Here is a 27,492-nt window from a genome sequence, read left to right on the forward strand (position 1 = left end):
AGCTACATCCAATGAAGTGAGCTGTAGCTCACGAAAGCTCATGCTCAAATAGGTTAGTCTCTAAGGTGCCACAAGTCCTCCTTTTCTTTAGACCTAATATATTTATCTTTATCTTGTTTCCCCAAACAGCCTCATCGGTGCGACCAGTGTCCAATGTCATTTAATGTTGAGTTCAACCTGACACTTCACAAATGTACTCACAATGGGGAAGATCCTACATGTCCTGTGTGCAACAAGAAATTCTCCAGAGTGGCTAGTCTCAAAGCTCATATTATGCTACATGAGAAAGAAGAGGTAATTCTTAACCTCATTTTTAATTTTTGAAACACAGAATGTGATATGAATGTTACTTAATTTCTTGAGCGTATGTGCTTTTGCGCAGAAGGGTGAGTAAATGAGGCAGAGCTATAAAGTTAATAATGGAGAACATAAACAATTTAATAATATTAGCTAAAAATGGACATACCCCTCTATTCTGATCTGCTGATACAAATGAATCCCTGCATTTTTGGCAAATAGGTTATTGAGAGTCAAGGGCAGTAACAAGAAAATAAATATTTACCTTTTGTAAATTCAAGTAAAAATGATTTTAAAAGCATCAAATAAGAATGAGTTTGATCCTGCTTTCAGATAACATGAAAGTGTTTTCAATGAGAATGTAATAACATTTCAAGATTCATATCTGTTTAATCTTCTATGCTATTTATATCATCTAGTTTCAAAAATTTAATGTTGAAGAAACCTAAATTTTCTTTGTTTCAAATTTCAAAAATACCTCGTCTCACCTGTGGAACTCAGTCCCTTAGCAGTGCAGTGTTTGGAACCTTCTAGAATAGCAGTGCCCATTGGGTCTGCATGCATCTTCCCTAGTGGGTACGTTTTCCCTAGAGATAGCTTCATACCGATCTAGAGGCTCATTTTGTAAAATCTGCCGGAGGAGGTTGGATTCTATCACTTACGTACTTGAACTAAAATTTAGGAACTAGAAAAAGATGTGCTATCCACAGAGAATGTAAGATCTTCTCTGCACAGTTATGGTTAGTTCTGCTTTGTTCTAGCCTTGTCCTGTGCTCCGTTTGTAATCTTGGCACCAATTTAGCCAGTTGTGGACTTTCTGAAATGTCAGATTCTTCTTCAAGTAGTGTCCCTGTGGGTGTTCCACTGTAGGTGCGATAGCCCCCCTGTGCCTGAGATCAGAGATCTTCGGTAGCAGTGCCCATTGGGCCGCACATGCACTCCTCCCCGTCTTGCGCTGTGAGCGGCATCTATATAGCGCTGTGCCATCCAACCTCCCTTAGTTCCTTCTCAACTGCTTTTTGGTCTGGGGTGGAATCCCAAGCAGAGCTCTTCATACATCCTTATCCTTTTAGTAATGGTAATGTTTCCATTATAATTTTGTAGATATTAGCCATTTCCTTTATTTTTGTTTCTCCTGGTGGGGAAAAAGAATTCCGTTACTCTTCGCTCCCTGATATTCTTTAGCTTAGTAGGTTTCCTTTTTTATGCCCTTCCCAAATGGGAAGTTCTCCCTTCTCGGGGTTATGCCCGCATCCCTGGGTTCAAGAGGTGCCTTTCCTGTCGTGAGGCTATTCCCATGAGCGATGGTCACTTGCAGTGTATATGCTGTCTTGGTGAGGGACACGTCTCACAAAAGCATATCCACTGCCTCAAATTTTAGGTTTGGTCCAGAAATAAATAAATGTTATGGACCCAATGAGTCTTTGAAGCCAAGGGAAATAGCATAGGTGATACTTCACATAATAAACTTCTGTTCTTTCAAAGTTAGTTCCAGCAGAGTCTGCTCCAGTGCTGGTTTTGTGTGTTGATTCATGTCTCTCAACTGTGAGGGCTCTTCTGATGTTTCAGTAGAGCAAAAAATCTCCATCATCTTTCATGCCTCTGGGTTCTCCTAGACATGGATTATCCCTAGAGTCAATTAAAACTCATCATGCAAGAAAGACTTTAAACATTTACTAGATGCCTATTAGCCAGGGTAGAGGAGTGTGTTGTGAGCCCCCAGTCACAAATGAATTTATCCGCTCAGTACCCCTGTGTATTTTGATGTCTTTTATATAATGGGAACTAATGCATAGGAATAACGAGTGATTTGCCCAGTCTTTACCCAGGAAGACTGGCAGAGCCATAATTGAACTCGGCGTGCCTACCAGTGCAGTGATTTAATCACAACACCATTCTTCCTCTCATCCTGGAATCTCTCTGCACCGTCAGTTGTTATAAATTTCTTTCCATCAGTGGTATGTGACTCCCTCACCCACGTACAACCACCTTCCTGTGGCATGGATCTAGTACAGTGCTTATCAAGCTTATGGAATCACTGGTTAAACTTTTATTAGTCTCTGAAGACTGCATTTTTAATGAATACAGTATTGACCCGAAAATTTATTGTGAATCAGATTTTGATGGTTGATGCTCAGTGTGTTCTATAAGGAATATTGTAGCATATTGAACCAAGATTATATGGCAGACTTTTGCCCCCTACACATATGCTCTTGAAGCTAACCTTATGATTAGGGGTCTATTTAAATCATGGAGAAATCACACATTTTGGTTGGTCACGGCATAAATAGCAAATGTTGCGGATGTGTTCATATCATGCCACCCTTACTTCTGGGCTGCTGCTGGTGGCACTGCCTTCAGAGCTGGATGTCGGGCCAGGAGCTGGCACTCTCTGAAGGCAGTGCAGAAGTAAGGGTGGCAATACTGCAATCCGCCTACAATAAGTTTGTGTGACCCCCTTTTGTGTCAGGATCCCCAGTTTGAGAAATAGGGTAAAAGTACACAAAATACCAGATATCACGGAGAGACCAGATTTCATGCCTGTGAATTTGGTAGTGCCCTATTTATGATAAAATACAGTGCTGAAAAAATGCAGTTTAACCATATGCATTTTGAACTCTTCACTTGTTCTGTGTCAAATAATGTAGTTCTATTGTTATTACTTCTCACATTTTCTTTTAGCAGTTTAAAAATGGCACTACTTTTTTGATTCCCCAGCCACACAAAGTAATCCTGTTTCTTCCCCCATATCCTACAAATGACCCTGGTCTGACGTTCAGGATGGGCAATATTCAGTTCTGTGCCGGGGCAGATTAATGTCCAATATCTCATGTCTCATCGCGGGTAAAAGTTGGCACTTTGTACTGTTAGAATGTCAAATGGTCCCTCCCCCTTTTCCAGTGGCATAAGCTTTTGTTCAGAGATGGGTGACAAAACTAATTAGAGGTTTGGAAAAACTTTCACATAAAGAGTGACTAAGGAGATTGAAACTCTTTTAGTTTAGAGGAGATAAGTAGGTACAGTGACAGTTGTTCAGAATAGTGAATGGTATAGAAAAGATGGAGCAGGGACTTCTGTCTGCCCTTTCTCATAACTCAAGAACAAGAAGACTTCCAGTGAAATTGAAAGGCACCAACTTCAGTTCTTTTTACAGAATGCACAATTAATCTGTGTATCTCGTTGATACAAGACATGGTGGAGGCCAAGAGCATCCAAAGGTATTGGACACTTATGTAGATAATAAGAATATCCAGAGTTGTTATTAAAGCTTTAAAAAAAATTCCACATGTTTTGAAAGGTTTTTAAACTCTTATATTTCAGGGCATGAGCGATCGTCTCTCTGTGTGTATGTCTGCATAGCAATTAAAAACACCTGCGGCTGGCCTGGGTCAGCTGACTTGGGCTGCAAGTCTGAAAAATTGTCATGTAGACATTTGGGCACGGGCTAGAACCTGACCTCTGGAATACCCCACAAGGTGGGAGGATGCCAGAGCTTGGGCTCTACACCAAGCCCGAACATCTGCACCACAGTTTTACAGCCCTGAAGCCTAAGCCCCATGAGCCAAATTAACTGACCCGAGCCAGCTGCTGATGTTTAATTGCTGTGTACCATACCCTGAGGGTCCAAGGAGGAAAGCCCACTTTTTCAGAACTAAGCAAAAGTTAGATCTGGTGTAGCTTCTGAATAGGTTTTTAAAAAATCACTCTGTTTATGGTAATATTTTGAGTATTTCATGATCTAGAGAATCAAGTTCTCTGTTATCTTTTTCAGAATCTTATTTGTTCAGAGTGTGGAGATGAGTTTACTTTGCAGACCCAGCTGTCCATGCATATGGAAGAACATCGTCAGGAATTGGCTGGAAGCAGGACCCATAGCTGCAAGTCCTGTAAGAAGGAATTTGAGACTTCCTCACAGCTTAAGGAGCACATGAAAACTCACTACAAAATAAGGTGTGAATCCTTGGATAAGTTATGCATATTCATGTAATAAGGGATGCTCCTTTGCAGCAGCAGAATATAGAGAAGCCTGAAAAGAATTTACACAGTATTGGCTGTTACAGGCAGTGGGAATTGTCCAGCAGCAGCACCCTTGTGAGGGTTTTCCATCCCCCTTCAAGACCAAGCACTTTAAATTCATGCACATCAGCTGTAAGTGTCTTACTGAGAAAGTGGCAGTGCTGTAGGACTTCATGCTGCTGAGTGTGCTCAAGTAAAACTTCTGTGGATTTAGCTTGAAATTTTGCTTGAATGTGGATTTAACAAATCAGTCCCTTGTTTGGGATTATATTTCATATTGCTGACTATCTGAGGCTGTAGTTTGGCTCTTTTTAAGTGTATACAGGTAACTTCTGTTTGTGTTTGTGAGAGAGTTCACTAGCCTTATGCAAATATTGACTTTAAAGCCAAAGGAAGAGCATTAAAAAAATATGACATAATTAACTTCAAGTTCTATGAGATAATTTATTGAGTAAGTTTAGAAATGTAAATGGAACTGAAATCATTTTTTTTTTTATTTTTAATTCCTCATTGGAGTAGGCCGTGATTCTTTTTCTTTAATATTTATGGACTTATTAATATAAACTGTAGTTCCAGTTGACATGCATCTGTAAAGTATGTGTTTAGAGTTCCTGACGTATAGTGCTGTGTCTTTGACTAGTGTTCCTGTGGGTGCTCCACTTGAGGTGTGCATGTGCCCCGTGCACCTTTGATCTGAAATTTTTGGCAGCAGTGACTGTTTGGTATATTCCCTACCTGTCCTCATGTGGAACACCAGAGCCAGCATTCCCTGCTTCCGTTCATTCCCCTTCAGCAGTCTGCATTGCAGGAGGAAACATTTGAGTAGCAACAAAGAAGAATTGATGAGGAGGCTACTCTTCAGACAAATATTTCATCATCCTCTCTGGTTAAAGTGGTTATGTTCCACCCATCTATTGGGGATGACTTTTAGGAGTTGGTGAAGAGAATGGTGGACTCTCTCCCAGTTCTATTAGAAAAAGTCCCAGAGACCGAGTATAAATTGTTGGAAATTTTACACCCTCATCTTCTGTGAATGAGCTGCTGTTGGAGCCTGTCAAAATGGCTTGGCAAGCCATTGCTGCTCCCCCGCCATCCCCAAAGTTAAGAGGCTAGATTTAAAAAAAAAAAAAAAAAAAAAAGGGTTTTCCCCGGTCAGGGGCTTGGAGTTTTTATTTTCTCATCCTGCTCCCAACCCCCTGGTGATGGATACAGTCAACAAGTGGAACGGGCAGCACCATTTAAAAGCAACCCTCTTGACAAGAACCAAAAATATTTAGATTTATTTGGTAGCAAGACGTACTTGTCTGCATCCTGCAGTTTAGACTTGTGAACTATAATCACATCAACTAAACCAAATTTAATTTTTATCGAGCGCCTCCCACAAGAACACAGGGAGCAATTTCATGCCATCATTGTGGAGGAAAAGCTCCTGTTGGGGAGGACTTTACAGACTTACCTCAACACTGCTGGCACAGTAGCTTGATCCATGTCCACTACTGCAGTCATGCACAATGCATTCTTCAGTCTTCCCTCATGAGGTCTAAAACACCGTAATGGACCTCCTCTTCTGTGGTGTGAAATTATTCATCTGCAGATGAATCCCTACATACCTTTAAGGACTGTAGAGTGACCCTTTGCTCGATGGGTACGTATACGTCTGCAGACAAAAGGAGGTTCAGTAGGTCTGTGTCTCTAATAGCTCAGAGGTTCTGTCCATCCTAGTTTTCCACTTCCCACAGAGGACTTGAGCCACTGAAGAGGAAACTGAGACTACCCAAAGGGAAACCCTTCTCCACTACAGCCCTGTTGATGCAGCAGGTGTCATCTGTGAGGCGTCCCTTTTGATGCCTTGGTTGAGGGTCACAAACATGATGGGGAATCTGAAGCAGAGTTATCCTGTTGAACTTATCCTCCCACCTCTTGGGGATCATTTCTGCAGTTAGTAGGAGCAGATTGCCTCTGACAGATTGGAAGTCATAACATTAGGCTGTTCCATCTCTTTTTCAGGGACAAATCTTATGAGTCTCCCCTGAGACAGGAGGTTCTGTTTTCTTCTCTGCTTAGGAGCCATGGAACCAGTTCCCACTCGATACAAAGGAGAAGGTGATTTTATTCCAAATATTTCCTTGTTCCCAAAAGGAAAGGCTGATGGAGACCAATTTTTAGATCTCAGGATGCTGAATACTTTTCACAAGATTCAGAAGTTCATGATTGAGACGCTTGTGGCTATCATCCCATCACTACATCCCGGGGACTGTTTCGAGACATTCAGGCTTAAGTACATGTATTTTCCTGTTGCGATATGGCCTTCTCACAAGACTTTTCTATGCTTTCTAGTGGACCAGGACCACTATCAATATTGTGTCTTCCCTTAGGGCTATCTACCACCCTGAGGATGTTCATGAAAGTTACGACAATAGTAACTGCATAGCTTTTTCAGTGGGGAGAAACCGTTTTTCGCTATCTTTACAATTGGCTCCTAAAGGGGCCTTATTGCACGGAAGTTCAAACTGCAGTAAACAAAGCCACCTCTCTACTCAAAAGGCTTGGTCTTCAGCATTGCAAAGTTCTCCCTTGTACTTGTACAACAGAGTTTATAGGCACCACTCTTGATACTGTAACATCCAGGGCCTGTCTACCAAGGGACAGGTTGTTCACCCTGACACAAGTTGCACAAGTTCAATTAAGTCCTGAGGTCTTGGCCAGATCCTGGCTCCAGGTCCTTGGGCACATGGCAATGTGCACCTTCATCATATATGCCCACTTTTATACCTGCACTACTTCCAAGCCTGGCTCTGGTCAATCTACACCCCAAACAGGGACAGATTGAACAAGTTAGTCTCCTTTGACTGTGGATGAATCTGAACAAGGTGTGTTTTAGGGGTTCCTTTCAACTATCCCCTTCCCACTATTAAAATAGTTGCTGACACATCCCTCCTCGGATGGGAGCTCACCTACAGGATCATAGTGTACAGGGCAGGTGGACCATTTGAGTCCACTCTTCAGATCGACATCTTGGAACTTATGGCAGTAAGGTGTGTCTGTCAGTACTTCCTTTCATTCACATAATAACAGACCACAGGACCAGTGTGCACTACATAAACTGGAGGGAGGGGAAGGGAAAGATCTCCTTCCCTCTGCACAGAGGACATGAAGTTATGGAACTGGCGCATAGCTCAATGTATCCTTCTTTCATCAGTCTCTCTAGGTGATCTTCAAAACACCATAGCTGATGACCTCAGCAGGCACTTCGCACTGGATCAGCAGTGGGACCTCAACAAGTCCATACTCAGACTGCTGTTTCTCACCTGGAATTTTCTGACACTAGATCACTTTGCCATCACCATCAAGTGGAGACGCACAAACTTGTGCTTGTTCTCTGGGTGATGCCTCCTCTCATGATCCAAGAACCTTCTACGTGCCTTTCCTGCAATGCTATTAATCCTCAAAAATGTCCTGAAAAATGTCAGGCAAGACATAGCCCCACACATATTGATTGCATCAACCTGTCCAAGGCACCTTCCCTGCTTCTTCTCTCGGCTGGCCATCAACTTACCATTGACCCTCCAGACTTCTCTTGCAGGACTCAGGTAGCATTCTTCACCCCAACCTCTAAGCTTGCCTGGGATCTGGAAGGCTTGTAGAGGTGGAGCTCTCCTGTTCAAAGCAGATGCAGAAGGTCCTGCTTAACGGTTGAAAAGGAGTTCAGAAAAACTTAAGTTCAGCAGTGGAAAAGATTTTACCAATGGTGTACTCACCAACTTCTGTCTCCCGATGATTAGCCTGTTTCGGAAGTTTTAGAATAACTTTTATACTGAAGAAAAGAAGTGAGCTCCATTGAAGTCCATATGGCAGCCATCCACAAACTTCCTTTTGAACCAATGGCTACCGGTATGCTTTCCCACCTTTCCATGAAAACCGTCTTTTTAGTGGCCATTACTTCTGCTTGAAGAGTTAGTGTGTTAGGGTCTTTGACGGTTGACCCTCCTTACACTGTTTTCTTCAAAGATAAGTTGTCCTTCTGACCACATGCTGACCACATCCACAGTTCTTACCTAAGTCATTTCAGACTTGCATCTAAATCAGACAATTCATCTCCCTATATTTTGTTCTAAACCCTATCAGAGTAGGGAAAATGCTTCCCTCCATAAACTGGATGTTAAGAGGGCTCTGGCATACATTTGGACAGGATTAAACCCTTCTGAGACTCTCTCCAGGTTTATTTGTATCTTTATTTGTACTGTGGACTGAGCTAAAAGGAACTCCATTGTCTACCTGGAGACTTCCTAAATGGGTTTCTGCCTGTACCTCTTCTGCTGTGAAGCTGCTAATGTACCATGCCAACTTAGGGACATAGCCCATTCTACCAGATGTCCACCAGATAGGACTCCACATCTGTTGCCTTGCTAAAAGATGTCCCTATAGAGCAGTGATTCTCAAACTTCATTGCACCGCGACATCCTTCTGACAACTAAAATTACTACATGACCCCAGGAGGAGGGGACTGAAGCCTGACCCCTGCCACCCCAGCCGGGGGGCCCAAGCCCATGGCCTTCAGCCCCAGACGGGGGCCTGTAACCTGAGCCCCGCCACCAAGGGCTAAAGCTGAAGCCTGAGTCTTACTGCGCAGGGCTTTAGTCCTCAGGCTTCGGCTTCGGTCCTGGGTAGTGGGGCTTGGGCTTCGGTCCCAGGCCCCAGCAAGTCTAACACCAGCCCTGGTGACCCCATTAAAACGGGGTTGCAACCCACTTTGGAGTCCTGACCCACAGTTTGAAAACTCCTGCTATGGAGGAAATATGGTGAGCTGCTAATGTGGGTTTCGGTCTACACCTTCTCCTGACACTACTCCCTAGTGAATGCTTCACAAACAGATGCTGCCTTTGGTTCTGCAGTTCTTCGAACGGTTCTAGGTCAGGTTCTGGAGTAACCAGAGGGACGCTACTCGAAGAAGAGAGATTACTTAGCATGTAAATAACTGGTATTCTTTGAGATATGTGAACCTATGGATACAGGTGTAGTAGCTCCAGTCAGGCCAATGGGGCCTGCGTATGGGGGAGCAAATGCTGTGCCTGCTTGAGGCTTGCAGTTTGGGAGGGCATTGCCTCCCCCAAACTGCACCCATGCCTGTGGATGCTCCTTTTCCTCTGCTCCGGAGTCTGATCTTTGTGGGATTTTGTAGTAGAGAAGGAGCTGAGCGGTGTTTGTCTACCTCAGCCCTCTATACCCTTGGTACAGGGCACGAGGATAGCTAGGGTGCATGCACAGACTGAAGGGACATTGTTGCTGAAAATCTCTGGTCAAAGGTGCATGTGCACCCCAAGTGGAGCGCCCATAGGACATCCATCTTGAAGAACTCCATTTACTGTACTGGGAAAATAACCCCTCCTTCTTGTAATGTGCGCAAATTTTTAAAGACTAAGGGAAACAAAGACTGAAATGAATATGTAACTGTGATTTATTAGACTGTTACTAATTACAGATGGATAAAGAATCTAATATGTGGTTCCTGCAATGAAAAGACAGCATTTCCTTTCTATGTATTAGGATTATTTCTCTTTTCTGGAAAAAAAAAAACCTTTGAAAGGCTGTCCTTTTTCAGATTTTCAAGTTTGTAATATGATTAAGTGAACACCAGTATGGGTAAAACTGAAGATGATTGATTGATTTTTTGTTGTTGTTGTTTGTTGTGAGTATGTAGGGCCTCTTCTTTTCCTGAATTCTTCAGTTTTTCTTCACCAGTCTGAAGGCCATGCTAAACCCCTCTTTAGTGTGTAACCATGTTCTAAAATTGTTCATTCAACTACTACCTCATTATTGTCAATGGATATTCATGGATGTAGTAATGATGCATGAAATGGAACAGAATATAGCTTGCTTTTTCTTAGCTGTTCAGGTTCTGCTAGGCTAACGTGAGTAAAAAGTGGTAAAAAGTTATTTTTGTCACTAAAGTAAGCTCTTGAGTGAGAAGGTCCTACTTGCTCATACTTTCTTTTAGAATAGAAAGATATTGCAGTTGTTTTATCAACCTTGCAAAATTTACCAAGTCAGAAACTGAATTTGCTCATCTACCACTTACTACGATGATTGATGTTTTCAAAGTCATAGACATTTTATTCACTGTGAATTAATAGAAGCTTGCAAAACTGCTTCATTCCATCTTAGTCCCATTTATCACCTGATTAGAGAATACCAGATATTCAAATTTGTGAGGTTTAGATATGGACCTTCCTGACACCACCTTAGTTTAATTAAGGGTGTATTTGAAGCCTAATCCAGTGACAGAGGCTTTTTCTCTTCTTACTAAATTACCCAGCAAACAACTTTGTAAAGTTGTGATAGTGTCTTCCACCACACTTACCCAATTACACTAAGAAGGTCTTAAGATAGTTCATGAAGTGTCCATCACTGTCACTGGAGAAATAAATTCAAAATGATCAGTGACTGTTGGAGGCAGAAGGGTTAAAAAATAAAAAGTACTTGTGCTGCAGCTGTTAATTAGTTCTGTAATGTTAACAATAAACTACAGCACATGCTGTACAGGGTCAATGAAGCTGCATTTCTGACCTAAATTTACTGTAAATCCAGAAAAAGTAGATGTGATGAAAAATCATCTTTTTCAAATATTTAATCTGAGGATAAAAAGTCTTTATTTGTAACTACTTTGTGTATGTTTCCAGGGTATCCAATACTAGATCTTACAACCGAAACATTGACAGAAGTGGGTTTACATATTCGTGTCCCCACTGTGGAAAGACATTCCAAAAACCAAGTCAGTTAACCCGACATGTTAGAATACATACAGGTAAGGAGGAGTGGGAGTTTCTTTAAAAAAAAAAAAAAAAAAAAAAAAATTGAGATGGGTAAGCACTGTTTTCTCTTAGCTGGTTCTGGCAGTAGCATCAGTCTATTTGGTTACTTATCTTTGTACTAGAGACTTATGTACTGCAGTTAGTGCATATTGTGCATAATTTTCTTTGTATTAAGCCAAGGAAAACTTTGTTCGGTGGTTTTTTTATATTCCTGGTGGTACAAATTTTCTATGATGTGATTGGAATAACAGAGACTTGGTGGGATAACTCACATGACTGCAGTACTGTCATGGATGGATATAAACTGTTCAGGAAGGACAGGCAGGGCAGAAAAGGTGGGGGAGTTGCACTGTATGTAAGGGAGCAGTATGACTGCTCAGAGCTCAAGTATGAAACGGCAGAAAAACCTGAGAGTCTCTGGATTAAGTTTAGAAATGTGAGCAACAAGGGTGATGTCGTGGTGGGAATCTGCTATAGACCACCAGACCAGGGGGATGAGGTGGACGAGGCTTTGTTTCAGCAACGAACAGAAGTTACTAGATCGCATGCCCTGGTTCTCATGGGAGACTTCAATCACCCTGATATCTGCTGGGAGAGCAATACAGCTGTGCACAGACAATCCAAGAAGTTTTTGGAAAGGGTAGGGGACAATTTCCTGGTGCAAGTGTTGGATCATATTAAAGAAGTTCTGTATTAAAATCACAAATGAGTTTGATTCCCCATAGTTTAAATTCCAGGGTATTACTAATTAACAGGTCTCTTGGTTTTTGGTACTGTTTCTCTCCCTCTATATGTGAAACTTGCAAGCTGTTAATTGCGTTAGTAGATTCTAAGACAGAGTCTGTTCTCAAAGCAATTCACACAGAGAGAGACTCAAAGCAATACTCTGTAACAACAGAAACAGCACCCAGAGACTCCCCGCCCTTTTGTTGTATTAACAATTGTGATTAAAATAGAGATAGAGGATGTTTGTGGATGGATGCTTGGTGTGGATAATAACTGAATGATCAGGGAGGTGCCAGCCTAAGAATCCAGTGTCCATCGGCTGAAGAAGGCATCAAGTGGAAATAACCAGAGGACGCCCGGAGGGCAAACTGGAATCCATCCAACAGCCTCAAGAATGAGAGAACCAAAGAACGAGATAACATCTAGCAGCACGGAGCCATCAGGAATGTGCTATCTGCTGATTGATTCAGCAACAGCATGATGAAGCAGTTCCCATAGACTGGCATAGGAAGAAACTCTTATAAAAATGGACTCTAGAAAGTGAGAACTTTGGGGGGTCTGATTCTGCAAACCAACTTCCAGGAGCATCAGATGAGCATCTGACAAGGCCCTGCTCCCTCCTCATGTCCAGGCCACCTGGCCAGTGGCTTGGCATGAGCAACTCTAAGGCTGGTAACTATGATAACAACCTTGCAGAACCTTTGTGTGTGTGTGTGTGTGTGTGTGTGTGTGTTTGTATGACTGAATGTGTGAATAAATATGAGATTGAATGGAATGTTATCGCTATAACTAACTGCTTACTATGATTCTTTCTGTATTCACAATAAATGTGGTATTTTGCCTTTTCCTCTTTAATAAGGTCCTGCTGGTTTTTATTTTATTGGTACAACACAAGTGCTGGAGGAACCAACTAGGGGCAGAGCTCTTCTTGACCTGCTGCTCACAAACCAGGAAGAATTAGTAGGGGAAGCAAAAGTGGATGGGAACCTGGGAGGCAGTGACCATGAGATGGTCGAGTTCAGGATCCTGACACAGGGAAGAAAGGAGAGCAGCAGAATACGGACCCTGGACTTCAGAAAAGCAGACTTTGACTCCCTGAGGGAACTGACGGGCAGGATCCCTTGGAGAATATCATGAGGGGGAAAGGAGTCCAGGAGAGCTGGCTGTATTTTAAAGAATCCTTATTGAGATTACAGGGACAAACCATCCCGATGTGTAGAAAGAATAGTAAATATGGCAGGCGACCAGCTTGGCTTAACTTTGAAATCTTTGCTGATCTTAAACACAAAAAAGAAGCTTACAAGAAGTGGAAGATTGGACAAATGACCAATGAAGAGTATAAAAATATTGCTTGGGCATGCAGGAGTGAAATCAGGAAGGCCAAATCACACCTGGAGTTGCAGCTAGCAAGAGATGTTAAGAGTAACAAGAAGGGTTTCTTCAGGTATGTTAGCAACAAGAAGAAAGTCAAGGAACGTGTGGGCCCATTACTGAATGAGGGAGGCAACCTAGTGACAGAGGATGTGGAAAAAGCTAATGTACTCAATGCTTTTTTTGCCTCCATCTTCACGAACAAGGTCAGCTCCCAGACTACTGCACCGGGCAGCACAGCATGGGGAGGAGGTGACCAGCCCTCTGTGAAGAAAGAAGTGGTTCGGGACTATTTAGAAAAGCTGGATGAGCACAAGTCCATGGGGCCGGATGCGCTGCATCCGAGAGTGCTAAAGGAGTTGGCGGATGTGATTGCAGCGCCATTGGCCATTATCTTTGAAAACTCATGGCGATCGGCGGAGGTCCCGGATGACTGGAAAAAGGCTAATGTAGTGCCCATCTTTAAAAAAGGGAAGGAGGAGGATCCTGGGAACTACAGGCCAGTCAGCCTCACCTCAGTCCCTGGAAAAATCATGGAGCAGGTCCTCAAGGAATCAATTCTGAAGCACTTAGAGGAGAGGAAGGTGATCAGGAACAGTCAGCATGGATTCACCAAGGGCAAGTCATGCCTGACTAATCTAATTGCCTTCTATGATGAGATAACTGTGGATGAGGGGAAAGCAGTGGACGTGTTGTTCCTTGACTTTAGCAAAGCTTTTGACATGGTCTCCCACAGTATTCTTGCCAGCAAGTTAAAGAAGTATGGGCTGGATGAATGGACTATAAGGTGGATAGAAAGTTGGCTAGATTGTCGGGCTCAACGGGTAGTGATCAATGGCTCCATGTCTAGTTGGCAGCCGGTATCAAATGGAGTGCCCCAAGGATCGGTCCTGGGGCCGGTATTGTTCAATATCTTCCTTAATGATCTGGAGGATGGTGTAGATTGTACTCTCAGCAAGTTTGCAGATGACACTAAACTGGGAGGAGAGGTAGATACGTTGGAGGGTAGGGATAGGATATAGAGGGACCTAGACAAATTAGAGGACTGGGCCAAAAGAAATCTGATGAGGTTCAACAAGGCCAAGTGCAGAGTCCTGCACTTAGGACGGAAGAATCCCATGCACTGCTACAGACCAGGTACCGAATGGCTCAGCAGCAGTTCTGCAGAAAAGGACCTAGGCGTTACAGTGGACAAGAAGCTGGATATGAGTCAGCAGTGTGCCCTTGTTGCCAAGAAGGCCAATGGCATTTTGGGCTGTATATGTAGGGGCATTGCCAGCAGATCAAGGGACGCGATCATTCCCCTCTGTTCAACATTGGTGAGGCCTCATCTGGAGTACTGTGTCCAGTTTTGGGCCCCACACTACAAGAAAGATGTGGAAAAATTGGAAAGAGTCCAGCAGAGGGCAACAAAAATGATTAGGGGACTGGAACACATGAGTTATGAGGAGAGGCTGAGGGAACTAGGATTGTTTAGTCTGTGGAAGAGAAGAATGAGGGGGGATTTGATAGCTGCTTTCAACTACCTGAAAGGGAGTTCCAGAGAGGATGGATCTAGACTGTTCTCAGTGGTAGCTGATGACGGAACAAGGAGTAATGGTCTCAAGTTGCAGTGGGGGAGGTTTAGGTTGGATATTAGGAAAAACTTTTTCACCAGGAGGGTGGTGAAGCACTGGAATGCGTTACCTAGGGAGGTGGTGGAATCTCCTTCCTTAAATATTTTTAAGGTTAGACTTGACAAAGCCCTTGCTGGGATGATTTAGTTGGGGATTGGTCCTGCTTTGAGCAAGGGGTTGGACTAGATGACCTCCTGAGGTCCCTTCCAACCCTAATATTCTATGATTCTAAATCTGGATTCTGCTATTCAAAGTGCTTTACAAAATTCATTTTCAGGGAATACCCGTTTTTATACTCATGGAAGCAATTTCAATATTCTCTAAAATCTGAATTGCTTGATAGTTCATCTAAATACTCTAAACAAGGCCCAAAATACTCCAGAGAAAGCAGGATCTAAATTCTGTGTCAGAATTCGTGCATTCTCTTGATGTATGGTGAGGCAGACTGGAAATACTACAATAGCTGCATTGACTTTTTTTTTTTTTTTTTTAAGCGTGGAACATGAAAATGAATAATAGTACAGAGTTTTATTTTTATGTTAAGTCTATTTCTTTAAAGCGATCGCCACACTTTCAGTTTTTTCTTTTGATTGTTTCAGGTATAACTGCATTGTTGGAGGTGTTGGTGGAGAGATGAGTGGGAGGCACTTCAGAATTGCAGGATAGGCACATTAGCTCAATGTTTCTGCTAAAATTATCAACACTGAAATAAATAGATGTTTGCGTTTACATTCTTTTTATTTAGGTTTCAGACTTAACACATTGAGATGAATGGGGCAGTTAAAGCACTTTAGCTATCCTTGTAAGCCATCTGCCCGCTACACTATATTGTATGTTTTCAGGGATTTTATGGCTAAGGCCCTTAGTTTTCAGTTTAAACTGATTTTTTACAAGAAAAATCCCAGGTTTTAAAAAAAAAAAATTTATTTCACCCTACTATTGTATCATTCAAATATATAAAAATAATTAATTTTATTATAAAAATACAATAAATTACATGAGATATGTATTATGATAATACATTAATCTGTGTGTATATGCAAAGCTGCCTGTTGAAATAAGTCTATGTATTAGTCTAGAAGATGCACACAATACACAGGCATGCGTGCAAGCTCTGGAGTGCGTGTGCATCTGAATGTACTGATGAATCTAATGCCCCCCACGTACACATTTCAAACCACATTGAATTCCATTAAGCAATGCATTAATCTGCTGCATTCTTCCCCCCGTCCTTCTGTCCACCAAAATAAATGCCAATATTTACCCAGAAAAATGTGTATCTTTTGTACCAATTTTCAGCTGTTTTTGTTGTTGTAATAAAGACCGATAAATTCCTGGGAAAAATAAAATCAAAATAGAAAATGAAGGGCTCTATTTATGGCAAACATAGAGCTAGAAATATATACATTTCAGCATGGTACTGCAATGCATTGGGCTCTAAATGCAGTCATTAACAAAAATTGCAGAGATTAACTCTTCATACTCATGTAGATATCTTATTCCTAGTGACAAATACACAGCAGGAATAAATGAACTCTTTCTTCTAATTTCTAGGAGAGCACAGGTGAATCATTTTGGTAATGTTCCCAACCAGTTCCCTCTTTACCAGTCTCCTTAATGTAACAGCCATAGTACATGTGGAGAGCTTAGTTTACTGAAAAGGGGAACATGTGAATTATCCGTCAAACTTACTCCTAGAATTGTGGTGCCAGTTCACTTTTTAATAGGGATATCTGTATTAGGTTTTATATATTGAAGATCCAGAAAAGAAACACAAGAGGTCACTCTTGCAACTGATTTTAAAAGTAGTCTCACAATTCATTATTGTACTTCCAAAGGTTAATTGAAAAGTTATTTTCCTGTTGAGTTCATTCTGTCTTGAATTTATTGTTCTACATACTTATATATTCTAATGTAAATTTAAGAAACTAGATTGTATTTCATGTAGAGAACAGGAGTCCTTAAATCCTTTAAACTTTTAGAAATTTGCAGTTCACTAGGAAGAATAAAAAGGGTGTATGTGTTGGTTGGAGGAATGGGGGAGAGAAGGTATGATCTCAGTGAAATGACTGCACATGTAATGGGTTAGTCCCTAAATTCTAATCCGTTATAGCGTATCTGAATATGCAAGGTTAATTTAACTTTACTCAAACCACATTATTATTTAATAGATCAGTAGATAAATCAATAGATAACACAATGGGGCCCCAAACACTATTTAGGTGCTGTACAAATGTAATAAAAATAAAACAATTTTGTTGTCTTTTTATAATATGCGTTTTTTATAATTGTACAGCATCTCACCAGCGAGAGCCATAGTTACAACATTTGTTTCATAGTTAGCTGCTGTCTTCAAGCACTTTCAAAAAAAAAATTAGCCTGTAGGGCCATGGAAGCATTTTCAGTATTTTCTAAAATCTGAATTGCTAGTTAGGGCATCTAATCAGTCTAAAAAAGGCCTCATATACTAGAAAGCAGCATCTAAATTCTAATCTCTTAAAAAAAGGAAAAAATACTTTTTGGATAACTTAAACATTAAAGGTAACGTTGTAAGTGATATTTTTAAAAACCAAGTAATCTATGCTAGCAAGCTACATCCAAATAAGAACAAATAGCCAGTTTAGTGATTGTGTTAGATGCAATGACAACAGATGGTAGACTATTACTGTACATGTAATGTGCTTTGCTTATGATGGCATTATTTTTCTCTCTCATACATAATATGATCATTGGTAATGGATTTATGTTTTTTGGGTTTTTTTTAGGTGAAAGACCGTTTACATGTAGTGAATGTGGAAAAGCCTTTAACCAGAAGGGGGCATTACAGACACACATGATTAAGCATACTGGTGAAAAACCCCATGCTTGTGCCTTTTGTCCAGCAGCCTTTTCTCAGAAAGGCAATCTACAGTCTCACATACAGAGAGTTCATTCAGAGGTAAATGCAATTTTGTTGTTAATATGATTGCTGTTAAATATACTGTTTATCAATTTTTTGCTTTTTCCCCTCAGTATTTAACCTACCCTATTTATATTACATCATATTCCTATGTTGTACCTTGTTGCCTGCACCCAACATGGATTATATGCTAAACCAGAGATTACTGATCAGTTTTGCTCAATTTGATATAGTAATTTAGACTTGCTAAAATCATTAATCTGAATTAACATTTTTTTTATTAGTAGCAGAGGGTTCATTTACTCTTACCTTTCAAGTATATTGGTTAATGATGTATCAGTTGAGTAATTTAAAATAATTTTATTTATTACAATTTGTATTATTTTAAAAAAACTATCGTTGGCTCTTGCTGCCTTTGATATAGTTGAAAATACAAATGGATAAAGATATATATATAACCAGCAGCTTTTCCAAAACTATAAGATAAGACAACCAGCCAGAGATTTCAAACCCAGACAATACCCCTCCACTCATCGCCATTAGAAGGGGCTTTCCGGGTTACAGTTGGAGCAAAAGAAACTACCATGGAAGAGACAAACAATGGTATAGGAACTCTTCATTCTGACTTTTTTCTTTATGGTCTCTTGACATCTATATTCATAAATATTAAGTTAAAAAAGGACATTATAATCATGTAGTCTGACTTTCTGCATAACACTGGCTATACAACTTTATCCAGAAATTTCTGCACTGAGCCCAACAACTTGTGGTTGAACATATCTTTTTAGAAAGAAACTTAATCTTGGTTTAAAGGCTTCAGGTGATGGAGAATCTGCCATGTCCTTGGTAAACTATTCCAGTGGTGTATTACCCTCGCTGTTAAAAAATTTGTGCCAGTTTGAAAACAAGATCCATTGGCTGGAAGCTAGAAAAATTCAATTTGTCAGCTAGTATAAGGTATCTTCTGCATGTTTAGCTACTTGTAGACTTTGATTTAGGGTTTGTCTACACCCAGGTTTTGTACCAATTTAACTATATCAGTTTTGAAACAGATACAATTCTGTGCTGTTCCCTAATAGTGACTCAGTTGTCTGTCTTGGTATGAAAATGGCTATATCATTGTAGCTTATTTTGGTAAACTCAGGGAGATAAGCTGTAACAACGGAAGCACCTTTGTACCAGGATAACTACATCTAGGGTCGGAAGTTGCATAGATAGAACTGTATGTGTTTCAGGACTGATAAAGTTAAATTGTTAGAGAAGCCGTTGGTCACCCTTGCTTAAATAAGATAAACATATTAAGCCTTTAAGTCTCTATTAAAGTGTGTTTTCCAGACCTCAAATCACTCTTCTGCCTGCCTTTAATTTTTTTTTTTTTTTTTTTTTTTTTTTACAAAATTGGAGTGTGTTAGTATGGACTGCAAAACAATGGATACAGCACTTCAGTACAGTAGTTATTTCACCAATGTCAAGATAGTATCACCTCGCAGCCTCTACTATGTATTCTTCTATTTGTACATCTAAGAACTTGCAATTTTATTTCTGCCCCACTTGTCAAGTTATTCAGATCTGTCTCTGTGACTGGTCCTCATTATTTACCACTTCATTAGCAATGAGTTTCTTCAATGTAATTGATCAAATTATTGAATAGCATCAGGCTGTTTTGGGATCCTCCTAAAACATCCCCATGTATTGATTCCCCCCCCTTCCCAATTTTAAGATCTATCATTTGATCATGCTCTCCTAGAAACGTTTTCTTCCAAAGGCCTTGTCATGCTATGCAGTTCTTGTTCTGATTCTGCCTCTAGTGTCGTCTTTGGTGGATCCTTCCACTTCCTCTTTCTCACATTCACTGGTATTTTCTCAAGAATTTATACTTGCCCCTCCTGTTTTTCTTCCACACTCTTTGACCAGTCTCCGATCACATTGCTTCAACTACCATCTCTACCATGATGGCTCACGGGCCTTTCTTCCTCCCTTTAGTGATGTATTTCTTATTCTCTCTGATACCTCTTCCTGAATATCTTGCTACCAGCTCTGGGAAAAGCAGAACTTCATCCCTCTGTTTTACTGTGTTGGCAGCCATGCATGCCATACTCTTTTACAGGCTTGCAACATTGGGATAATTTGGATAGCTCATTCTTTCCTTTCCTCCCACCATGTCACTATTGTTGCTATATCCCATCAACATTTTTCTTTACATCCTCTTCAAAAATCCATCTTCCTCCTCTGCTAAAATTTTTGTCTGTCCTTATTTTTTGGTCTTTTGTTTCAACTACTGCAACCTTCTTCTCTTTTGGCCTCCCCCCCCGTTCAGTTTGTACAAATCTTGCCACCAGAACAACTACCTTGCCCACCACTTCAGCTATGTTTAACTTATTTACAAATCCCTTTAGTGGCTTCTTCTCACCCTGATTATCAATTTTTTTGTCCTTGCCTTCAAAATCCTTTACAAGCTCTTGCCTACCTTTCTGATCTTGTCTTTTCTTCATCTGTTCAAGCTACAAGATTAAATTTCCTTGCTTCCGCCTTCATGTGTTCTTTGCATTTTAGTCTTTGTGCTTTCTTCCATACAGCCCTATTTGTCTCTAACAAAGTCCACCCTGCCTCCATCTTCCATTCCTTGAGGAACACACAATTTTAAAAAGGTCTACACAGAAACTCTCCAAAAGTCTAAACCTAATACAAAAAACCTAAAACAAAAATTCCAAAACAAAACCTAAGACAAAAAAGCAAATGAACAAGATGCATTCTCTAAGCATCACCACTAACTCACTTGCTTTTTGTTGCTTTCAGTCTTTCATCTGTACATTACTTGGATATCCTCTTCAATTAGGAACCTTGTTCTTATTTGTAAACTGCCTTATTGGATTTTTGTTTCCATATAAATATTGCTTTAATGCAAAGATGAGATGGAGATGAAAAAAGCTGGAAAACCACTGGCAAGGGCATTTTTCTTTTCCATATTAATTTACTCTCTGCGGGTAAGTCTACACAGCAAAGAAAAACTCACAGCTGGCCTGTAACAGCTGACTTGAGCTCACGGGGCTTGGGCTGCAGGGCTATTTTATTGCTGTGTAGACTTCTGGGCTTGGGCTGGAGCCTGAGATCTAAAACCCTGTGGGGTGGGTGGGTCCCAGAGCCCTGCAGCTGAAGCCTTACGAGCCCAGGTCAGCTGGTACGTGCCAGTCATGGATTTTTCTTTGCTGTGTAGAGATACCCTAAAGTTCCACAGAAGCTCCCCATGATAACAGATGATAGTCATGTCACTGAATGATGATGGTCTTGGTCCAAAGAGTGATACTGAATTGCTCTGTTAGCTGGAGGTAAATAGCATTGAAGAAATAGACAACTTTCTTTTAAATGAGCTAAGACTATAGTATATTTATTGTGTTCATAAATAAAGAAAAAATTACAACTGGAAAATCTTGGTGAAAAAACATATTTTCTTTATTCCTTAAGGTGAAGAATGGCCCTACCTATAACTGTACAGAATGTAGCTGTGTTTTCAAAAGCTTAGGCAGCTTAAATACTCACATCAGCAAGATGCATATGGGTGGTCCACAGAACTCAGCAAGCACTACTACAGAAGCATCTCATGTTACAACGGTAAACTTAACTTACTTTCTATGCTATGCTAGTGACTTTAAGAATTTAATAAAATTGGATATTTTTAATAGATATGATTCTCCTTCAGATGGTATTAGAACTCTTAATATCTTTCTTATGGGTTTCTTCTGAGTTCTTAAAAGAAGTAGCTATGTTTGTACAGAATAGTGTGAGAAAATTCAAGTTTATGAAGAGTCGGTGCATGCAATAGGAAAATGTGTTAAAGATGAATGATGGAGCATATAAGTACAGAAGATGTCTTACTTTTATGAATTCCCTTTTATTTCATAGGGGAAATCAGCTCTACCTTTTTGCAACCCCTTCCACCTCATGGTCCAATAACTTTCAGGCCTGATTTTTTCAAATTTGCTGAGTATCATTAACTTCAGCTGGAGTTCTGGGTGTGCAACACATTTGTAAATCAAAACCATCATGTTCTCCTCTTATGACAGACATCAGTTATGGCTCAAAGAATAGTCATCAGTGGTCTGCTGTCAAACTGGAAGGACATGTCTAGTGGGCTTCAGTGATCTGTCTTGGTCTGGTACTATTTAAGAGTTCCATTAATGACTTGGATGAGGAAGTGGAGAGTATGCTTAACAAAATTATGAATGACACCAAGCTGGGGGGGTGTTGCAGGCATTTTGGAGAACTGGATTAGAATTCAAAAGAAGCTTGACAAATTGGAGAATTGGTCTGAAATCAACAAGATGAAATTCAATAATGACAAGTGCAAAGTATTACACTTCAGAAGGAAAAATCTAATGCACAAATAAAAAGGGGAATAACTGGCTAGGCAGTAGTACTGCTGAAAAGGAGCTGGGGGTTTTAGTGAACCACAAACTGAATAAGATCCAACGGTATGATGTAGTTACAAAAACAGCTAATAATCTTGGACATATTAACCTCTAGAATGATATTAGCCTTTTTTTGTAACTATAAGACCTGGGAGGTAGTTGTCTCACTCGCCTTGATAGTGTTGAGGATGCAGCTGAAGTATTGTGTCCAGTTTGGGGCACCACACTTCAGGAAAAATATGGACAGAGAGAGAGAATCCAGAGGAGAGCAACAAAAAATGATAAAAGGCGCAAAGGTTTAAAAAAAAAAAGGGGGGGGGGTATGTTTTAGTTTTAGAAAAGAAGACTAACAGGAGACCTGATAACAGACTTCAAATACGTTAAAGGCTGTAACAAAAGGGATGATGATCAGTTGTTCTCCGTGTCTGCTGAAGATAGAACAAGAAGTAATCAGCTTAGTCTGCAGCAAGGGAGGTTTAGGTTAGATATCAAGAAAAACTTTCTAACTATAAGGATTGTTAAATACTAAATAGGTTACTGAGTACGGTTATGGAATCCTCCTCATTGTATGGTTTTAGGAACAGGTCGTACAAACGTCTGTCAGGGATGGTCTAGGTATATTTGGTTCTGCCTCAATATAACTTGATGGCCTATGTAATCTTTTATTGTCCCTTCCAACCCTACATTTCTGTGATTTGACAACCGCTGAAAATGACTGAATGAGACTTGCTTTCAAATATCGTTGTTCGTATTTGATACATTCTGCTTAACTGCATTTTCTGAGAGCCTCTCTCTAAGATTTTTGTTGCTGAGTCAGATAAGAGGGGCTCTTCTTCACAAGCCTCTCTGTACATTCCCACTTACAGGATTGCACCTCCTAGAAGTGAACATATGCAACTCTCTTTCAGAACAGTTTTCATTGTGTATGTGCATGAGCACCCTCATGAGGCGTCTTAGTTCAAATGCCTGAGTCTGTTTATAGGAATGCAAACCCCTCCCAGCTGCCCTAGTTTCTTCTCTGCCATCACAGACAACAGAAGTGATCTCATTCATGTCTAGAAGCTACTTCTAAATTTTAGGTAGCTGACCAATTCGTTATATATGTTTTTCTCAGTTTTTAGTGTATACAGTTACTATAGAATAGTTTACTCTGTGTTAATTAGAAGGAAAAAAGGAGTAAATCTTACTCCCTTATTCCCACAGAGTGCTTAGGAATCTTCTGGCATTGGGACCCAAAATAGATTTTTTTTTTTTATTATTTTTTTTTTTTTAAAGGGCATGTCATACCCAGCATCTGCTCTGGAGTTGGATGTACGCGTCTGGTGCCCAATATGCCTGGGCAGCATGTGATCCCCTTCACGTCTACAATGTGTGAGGTTTTTTCCCCAGGAGTCACCAGGAACAGCAGTTAAGGCTTCAGACCACTTGCTCTTCAAAGGCCTGAAGGTGCGCAAACTACCCTTGAATCTGAATTCTGCACTTTGTCTGGAATGGCCCACTTCTGTGCTTAAGAGGCAGTTAGCTGCCTTGGTGCCAGCTGCTATCAAGGGCTCAATCAGTGGATGTATCTCTTCAATCAAGAGCAAGATCTCTGCTACTAAACATGATTGGCATCTGACAAGGTCCCAGTGCCTGGTTACCTTTACTCCAGTGATTAATTTGCCACCTACTCCTGTCCCAACCCCTGGAGTTACTCCCAAGGGGACTTCCCTGGCTGTTCTGGCACCAAACTGTCCCTTTGGGTATTGGCATAGACTCTTCAAGTGTGGCTGAGCTCCCTGAAGGATCCTCTTCCAAATGGAAGGAAAACTGCAAGTATTTTGACTCTGAGGAGCCTTGAAAAAGAAAAAAGAATACCACCACACTTCCTCACCTGGCCTGGTGCAGAAACCCTGTGGCCTGGTCTTTGCAGTTCATTTCCTACTATTATTGGCACCAGAACAGCATACCTAGCATGTTGGTGCTTATGTGCAAAGGGTTTTCCTTTCCTAGAGTGCTTTAGGCCCCCTCCATGTCATTGTGCATAAGCACCAGACTCCAGTACCAATTCTGGCCTCTTCTCTGCATGCCTTGTCAAGCCCTGGTCCTCTTCCAAGCCCACCATAGAGAGTCACACCTTTGCATGAATGGTACAGAGTACCATCGAGGGGGCTTTGAGAATTCCCTATGCCATTCTCTGCATGAAGACATGGGATCCTTCAACCTCTTCTTAGCCCTTCTCAGATATTGGGCTTCTTGAAAGACTTGATGCAGGGTTCTATGTGACCCTGACAAATGTGATCCTATATCCAAGAGTCTTTTCAGGTTCTCACCATGGCATTGAAGTCTAATCATGTGAAGTCTAATCATATTCCAATAGACCATCAGACTTCAGGAGTTTTCCCATCAGTTTCCATCTCACCTTGCCCCAGCCCAGACCTTTGTCTCTCTGCACCAGTACCAAACACTACCTCCACTCAGCATCCAGTATATTGATGTGTGGGATGCTGAGGCCCTCAAGAAACAGAGGACTACCCAACTGGGGACATAGTGGATGCCACTTCCTTGGATAAGAATATTGGTTTGGTTGCAATGTCGGCTCTAAGCAATTTCAAAAAAATTTAAGACCTTTTTGGGAGGATGGTCAACACCTTACACCAGTGGTAGTCAATTATTTTTTGTCAAGATCCAAATTTCTTGGTCAAGGTCCAGACTCCAGAGAAACATTTTTCACACTGCAATAGCAATAATAATAAATAAATAGAAAGATTTCATGGTACGTTCAAAAGCTTCTGGGGGTCTCTTACGGTTTAAAGACCGGTCTAGGAAGGACAGAAAGGCTAGGTTGAAACTTCTATTAATGTAATACTCCCTAGCTCCAGGGGATGTGCTTTCCCCAGTACATCAGCCTCAACATCCCATGCTGCTTCAATTACTGCTTCAACCCTGACAGCATCCCCAGAGGCTAAGACTTCATAAAGGAAGAAGCCTCTTTCATCTATCAGGGAAACAAGAAGCGTAGGTCATCCTGTAAATCTCATTCTTGGGAGACATTGTGTCCCTTAAGGAGTATTGCTGAGGCTCCAACTGAAGTGGAAACGGAGGTGTCAGTACCCCATAAAAAGTCTTGTACAGATAAGTGTTCTGTTCACAGTGTGGCTTCTATCCCAGCACTTCTTAGCTTTCATAGGTCTTCTCCCCCATGTTCTGGCACCATTGCCTTGTTTAAGCTCCTTTGTTGGCTTTTTGGTACTGCATGCACCAACATCTCCTTGGCACTTGGCACCTATCCATTTTCCTGACTGTCGCTGTTTTAGTCTCCGACCATAGGCTATCATTGCCCTCCACCACCCTCCACATTCCTTTTCCCGCAGGAGCTTCTTGTTTTGAATGAACTGGTGTCTCCCCTGCTAAGGTGGTCTACTAGAGCACCCTCTTTAGTACTGTTTTGACAGCTGCAGCCTGAGTCTCTGTCAGATGTCCAACCCTCGGTACTGGCACCGATGCCTGGGACCCCCCCCCCCCCGCCCCCCCGCCTTTTTAGCCCAGGGGATGATACTTGTGACTTGAGGTCTCGGTACAGAGCTCTCCCTCAGTACCATACCATCACACCCTTATGAGTCCATTTACTGAAGAGAACCTTCTGGAGCCCTCCAGGTGCCCTAGACCTAGATGTTATGAATGCCATTGCGGACCTTCCCTTACTCCAGTAGTCTTACTGGAACCCCTGGGAGTACTTTGGTAAATGGTTTTACGGGGTGCCAGCTAAAAAGAAACCCTAACACCCATTGGCATTGTATAATCATGCACAGGCACCGACAAAGCATTCTCTGGCACCACATGCTCCCTTGGCAGTAAGAGAGGCACAAGAGGACCAAGAGCCACAGACTGATGTAAGCTTGCCTCCATCAGCCAAGTACTCCTCCTCCCCAGACGAGATGGTAATGCCACTGCCACTCTCTTATGCTGTTGACTTTAGGACTTCCCAGGAAAAGACAAAACATCTGGTGGAATCCTTCCAGATCCCATTAGAAGCTGTTCAGGAGTCTCCGCGTTCCCTGGTGGGCATTTTAAATATCAGCCCCCAGGGAAAAATTGCTCTGCTGGTTGAAGAGACACTGAAATCAACTGCATGCACCTTATGGCAAACCCCTGCAAGCTGACAGTTAAAAAATACTACATTCCAGCCAAGGGAATAGAGCACTTTTTCTCCCATCCCACGCCTAATTTCCTGGGGGTGGATGCAGTTAATGAAAGAAATAATCAGGCTCGTTCTAGACCCTCTCCTTTGGACAAAGTCAAAATGATTATACCTTCTGGGATGGAAAAGCTATTAATCGGTGGCTCTTCAATTTTGAGTCACAAATTACCAGGCCTTGATGGGGAAATATGATTCTAACAATTCAATTTACACACTTACTGAACGCTTGCCACAGAACCAAAAAGAGTAATTCCAATCCCTCATTTCTGAGGGGCAGTTGCAGCTGACATGACTTCTAGATCATTAGCTACTGCAGTGTTATGCAGAGAGCATCTTGGCTCCAGTCTTCTGTACTCCTGAGAGGGGTGCAGAATACTACTGAAAACCTCCCAAAGTCTTCCACAGCATCTGCCAAACCTGGGAGCAGACCTTTTTGCTACCGCAACCAATACAAAATATCATCTTTTTCTGCTTCAAGGGAGAATGCAGTCACAGTTTGTTGGGAAATGTCTTAATAACACCATGACCCCGTGTCTTGCTGTATGCTTACCCACCCCTACCTCTAATTCTCAAGATCTTGCTCAAACAGGAAGGGGCGAAGGTTATTTTCACAGCACTGTCATGGCCGAGACAGGTGTATTACTGAAACTCCTTTACCTCTCTATGGCAACATCTCTCCATCTTCCTCTCAAGAAGGCTTTCCTGTCCACATAGCCAATCAGTCTTGGCTAGCAAGATATGATTATTGAAACATAGATACTTTGGCCAAGTTTGGAGATAAGGTTTCTGGTGATGCCAGAGAACAACTCTGGCCTATGCTGACTAAGGATTTTCTATTGGCTTGACTGTCACTCCAGGCTGCTCTAGATGCAATGAGTTTGGTAGTGAGAGTGGTGGTGATTTCAGTTATGATGCACTCTTCCTTGTGGATGAAATATTTGAGCATAACTATATAGGAACAACAAATTATTGAGCATTTGTCCTTTAAGGGTTCCTCACTGTTTTCTGGGAAAAGAAGAGAGGTGTTACACACCCTCAGATTCTAGGGTGAATCCCTACTCCCCTCTCCAGGAATCAGTTTCCTCAATAGCAGCTGCAGAGGCAGTTCTGTTACCCTCAAAGATAGCTGGACTTACCTGGAATGAAGCACACGTTTCAACCTTAGAACAGC

General features: G+C 41.4%; 1 protein-coding gene across 10 annotated transcripts in view; it reads left to right on the forward strand.

Moving 5' to 3' along the window:
* Positions 1-27,492, forward strand: part of ZNF236 (zinc finger protein 236) — a 171,845-nt gene that overhangs the window by 24,828 nt on the left and 119,525 nt on the right. For 9 of the 10 annotated variants that reach the window (XR_006288620.1, XR_006288621.1, XM_043539993.1 and 6 more), the window contains 5 exons: positions 130-294; positions 4,070-4,248; positions 10,992-11,116; positions 17,602-17,774; positions 21,198-21,344. Coding sequence is in view for 8 of the 10 variants with exons in the window: in XM_043539993.1 (XP_043395928.1) it covers positions 130-294; positions 4,070-4,248; positions 10,992-11,116; positions 17,602-17,774; positions 21,198-21,344 (789 nt within the window). In the remaining 2 variants the exon portion in view is untranslated. Of the gene's footprint in view, positions 1-129; positions 295-4,069; positions 4,249-10,991; positions 11,117-17,601; positions 17,775-21,197; positions 21,345-27,492 lie in introns of those variants that run through there. The other variant, XM_037892975.2, reaches the window with a different exon arrangement.

The sequence above is a fragment of the Chelonia mydas genome, chromosome 2 (assembly GCF_015237465.2).
Source record: "Chelonia mydas isolate rCheMyd1 chromosome 2, rCheMyd1.pri.v2, whole genome shotgun sequence".
In the NCBI taxonomy this organism is placed as follows: Eukaryota; Metazoa; Chordata; order Testudines; family Cheloniidae; genus Chelonia; species Chelonia mydas.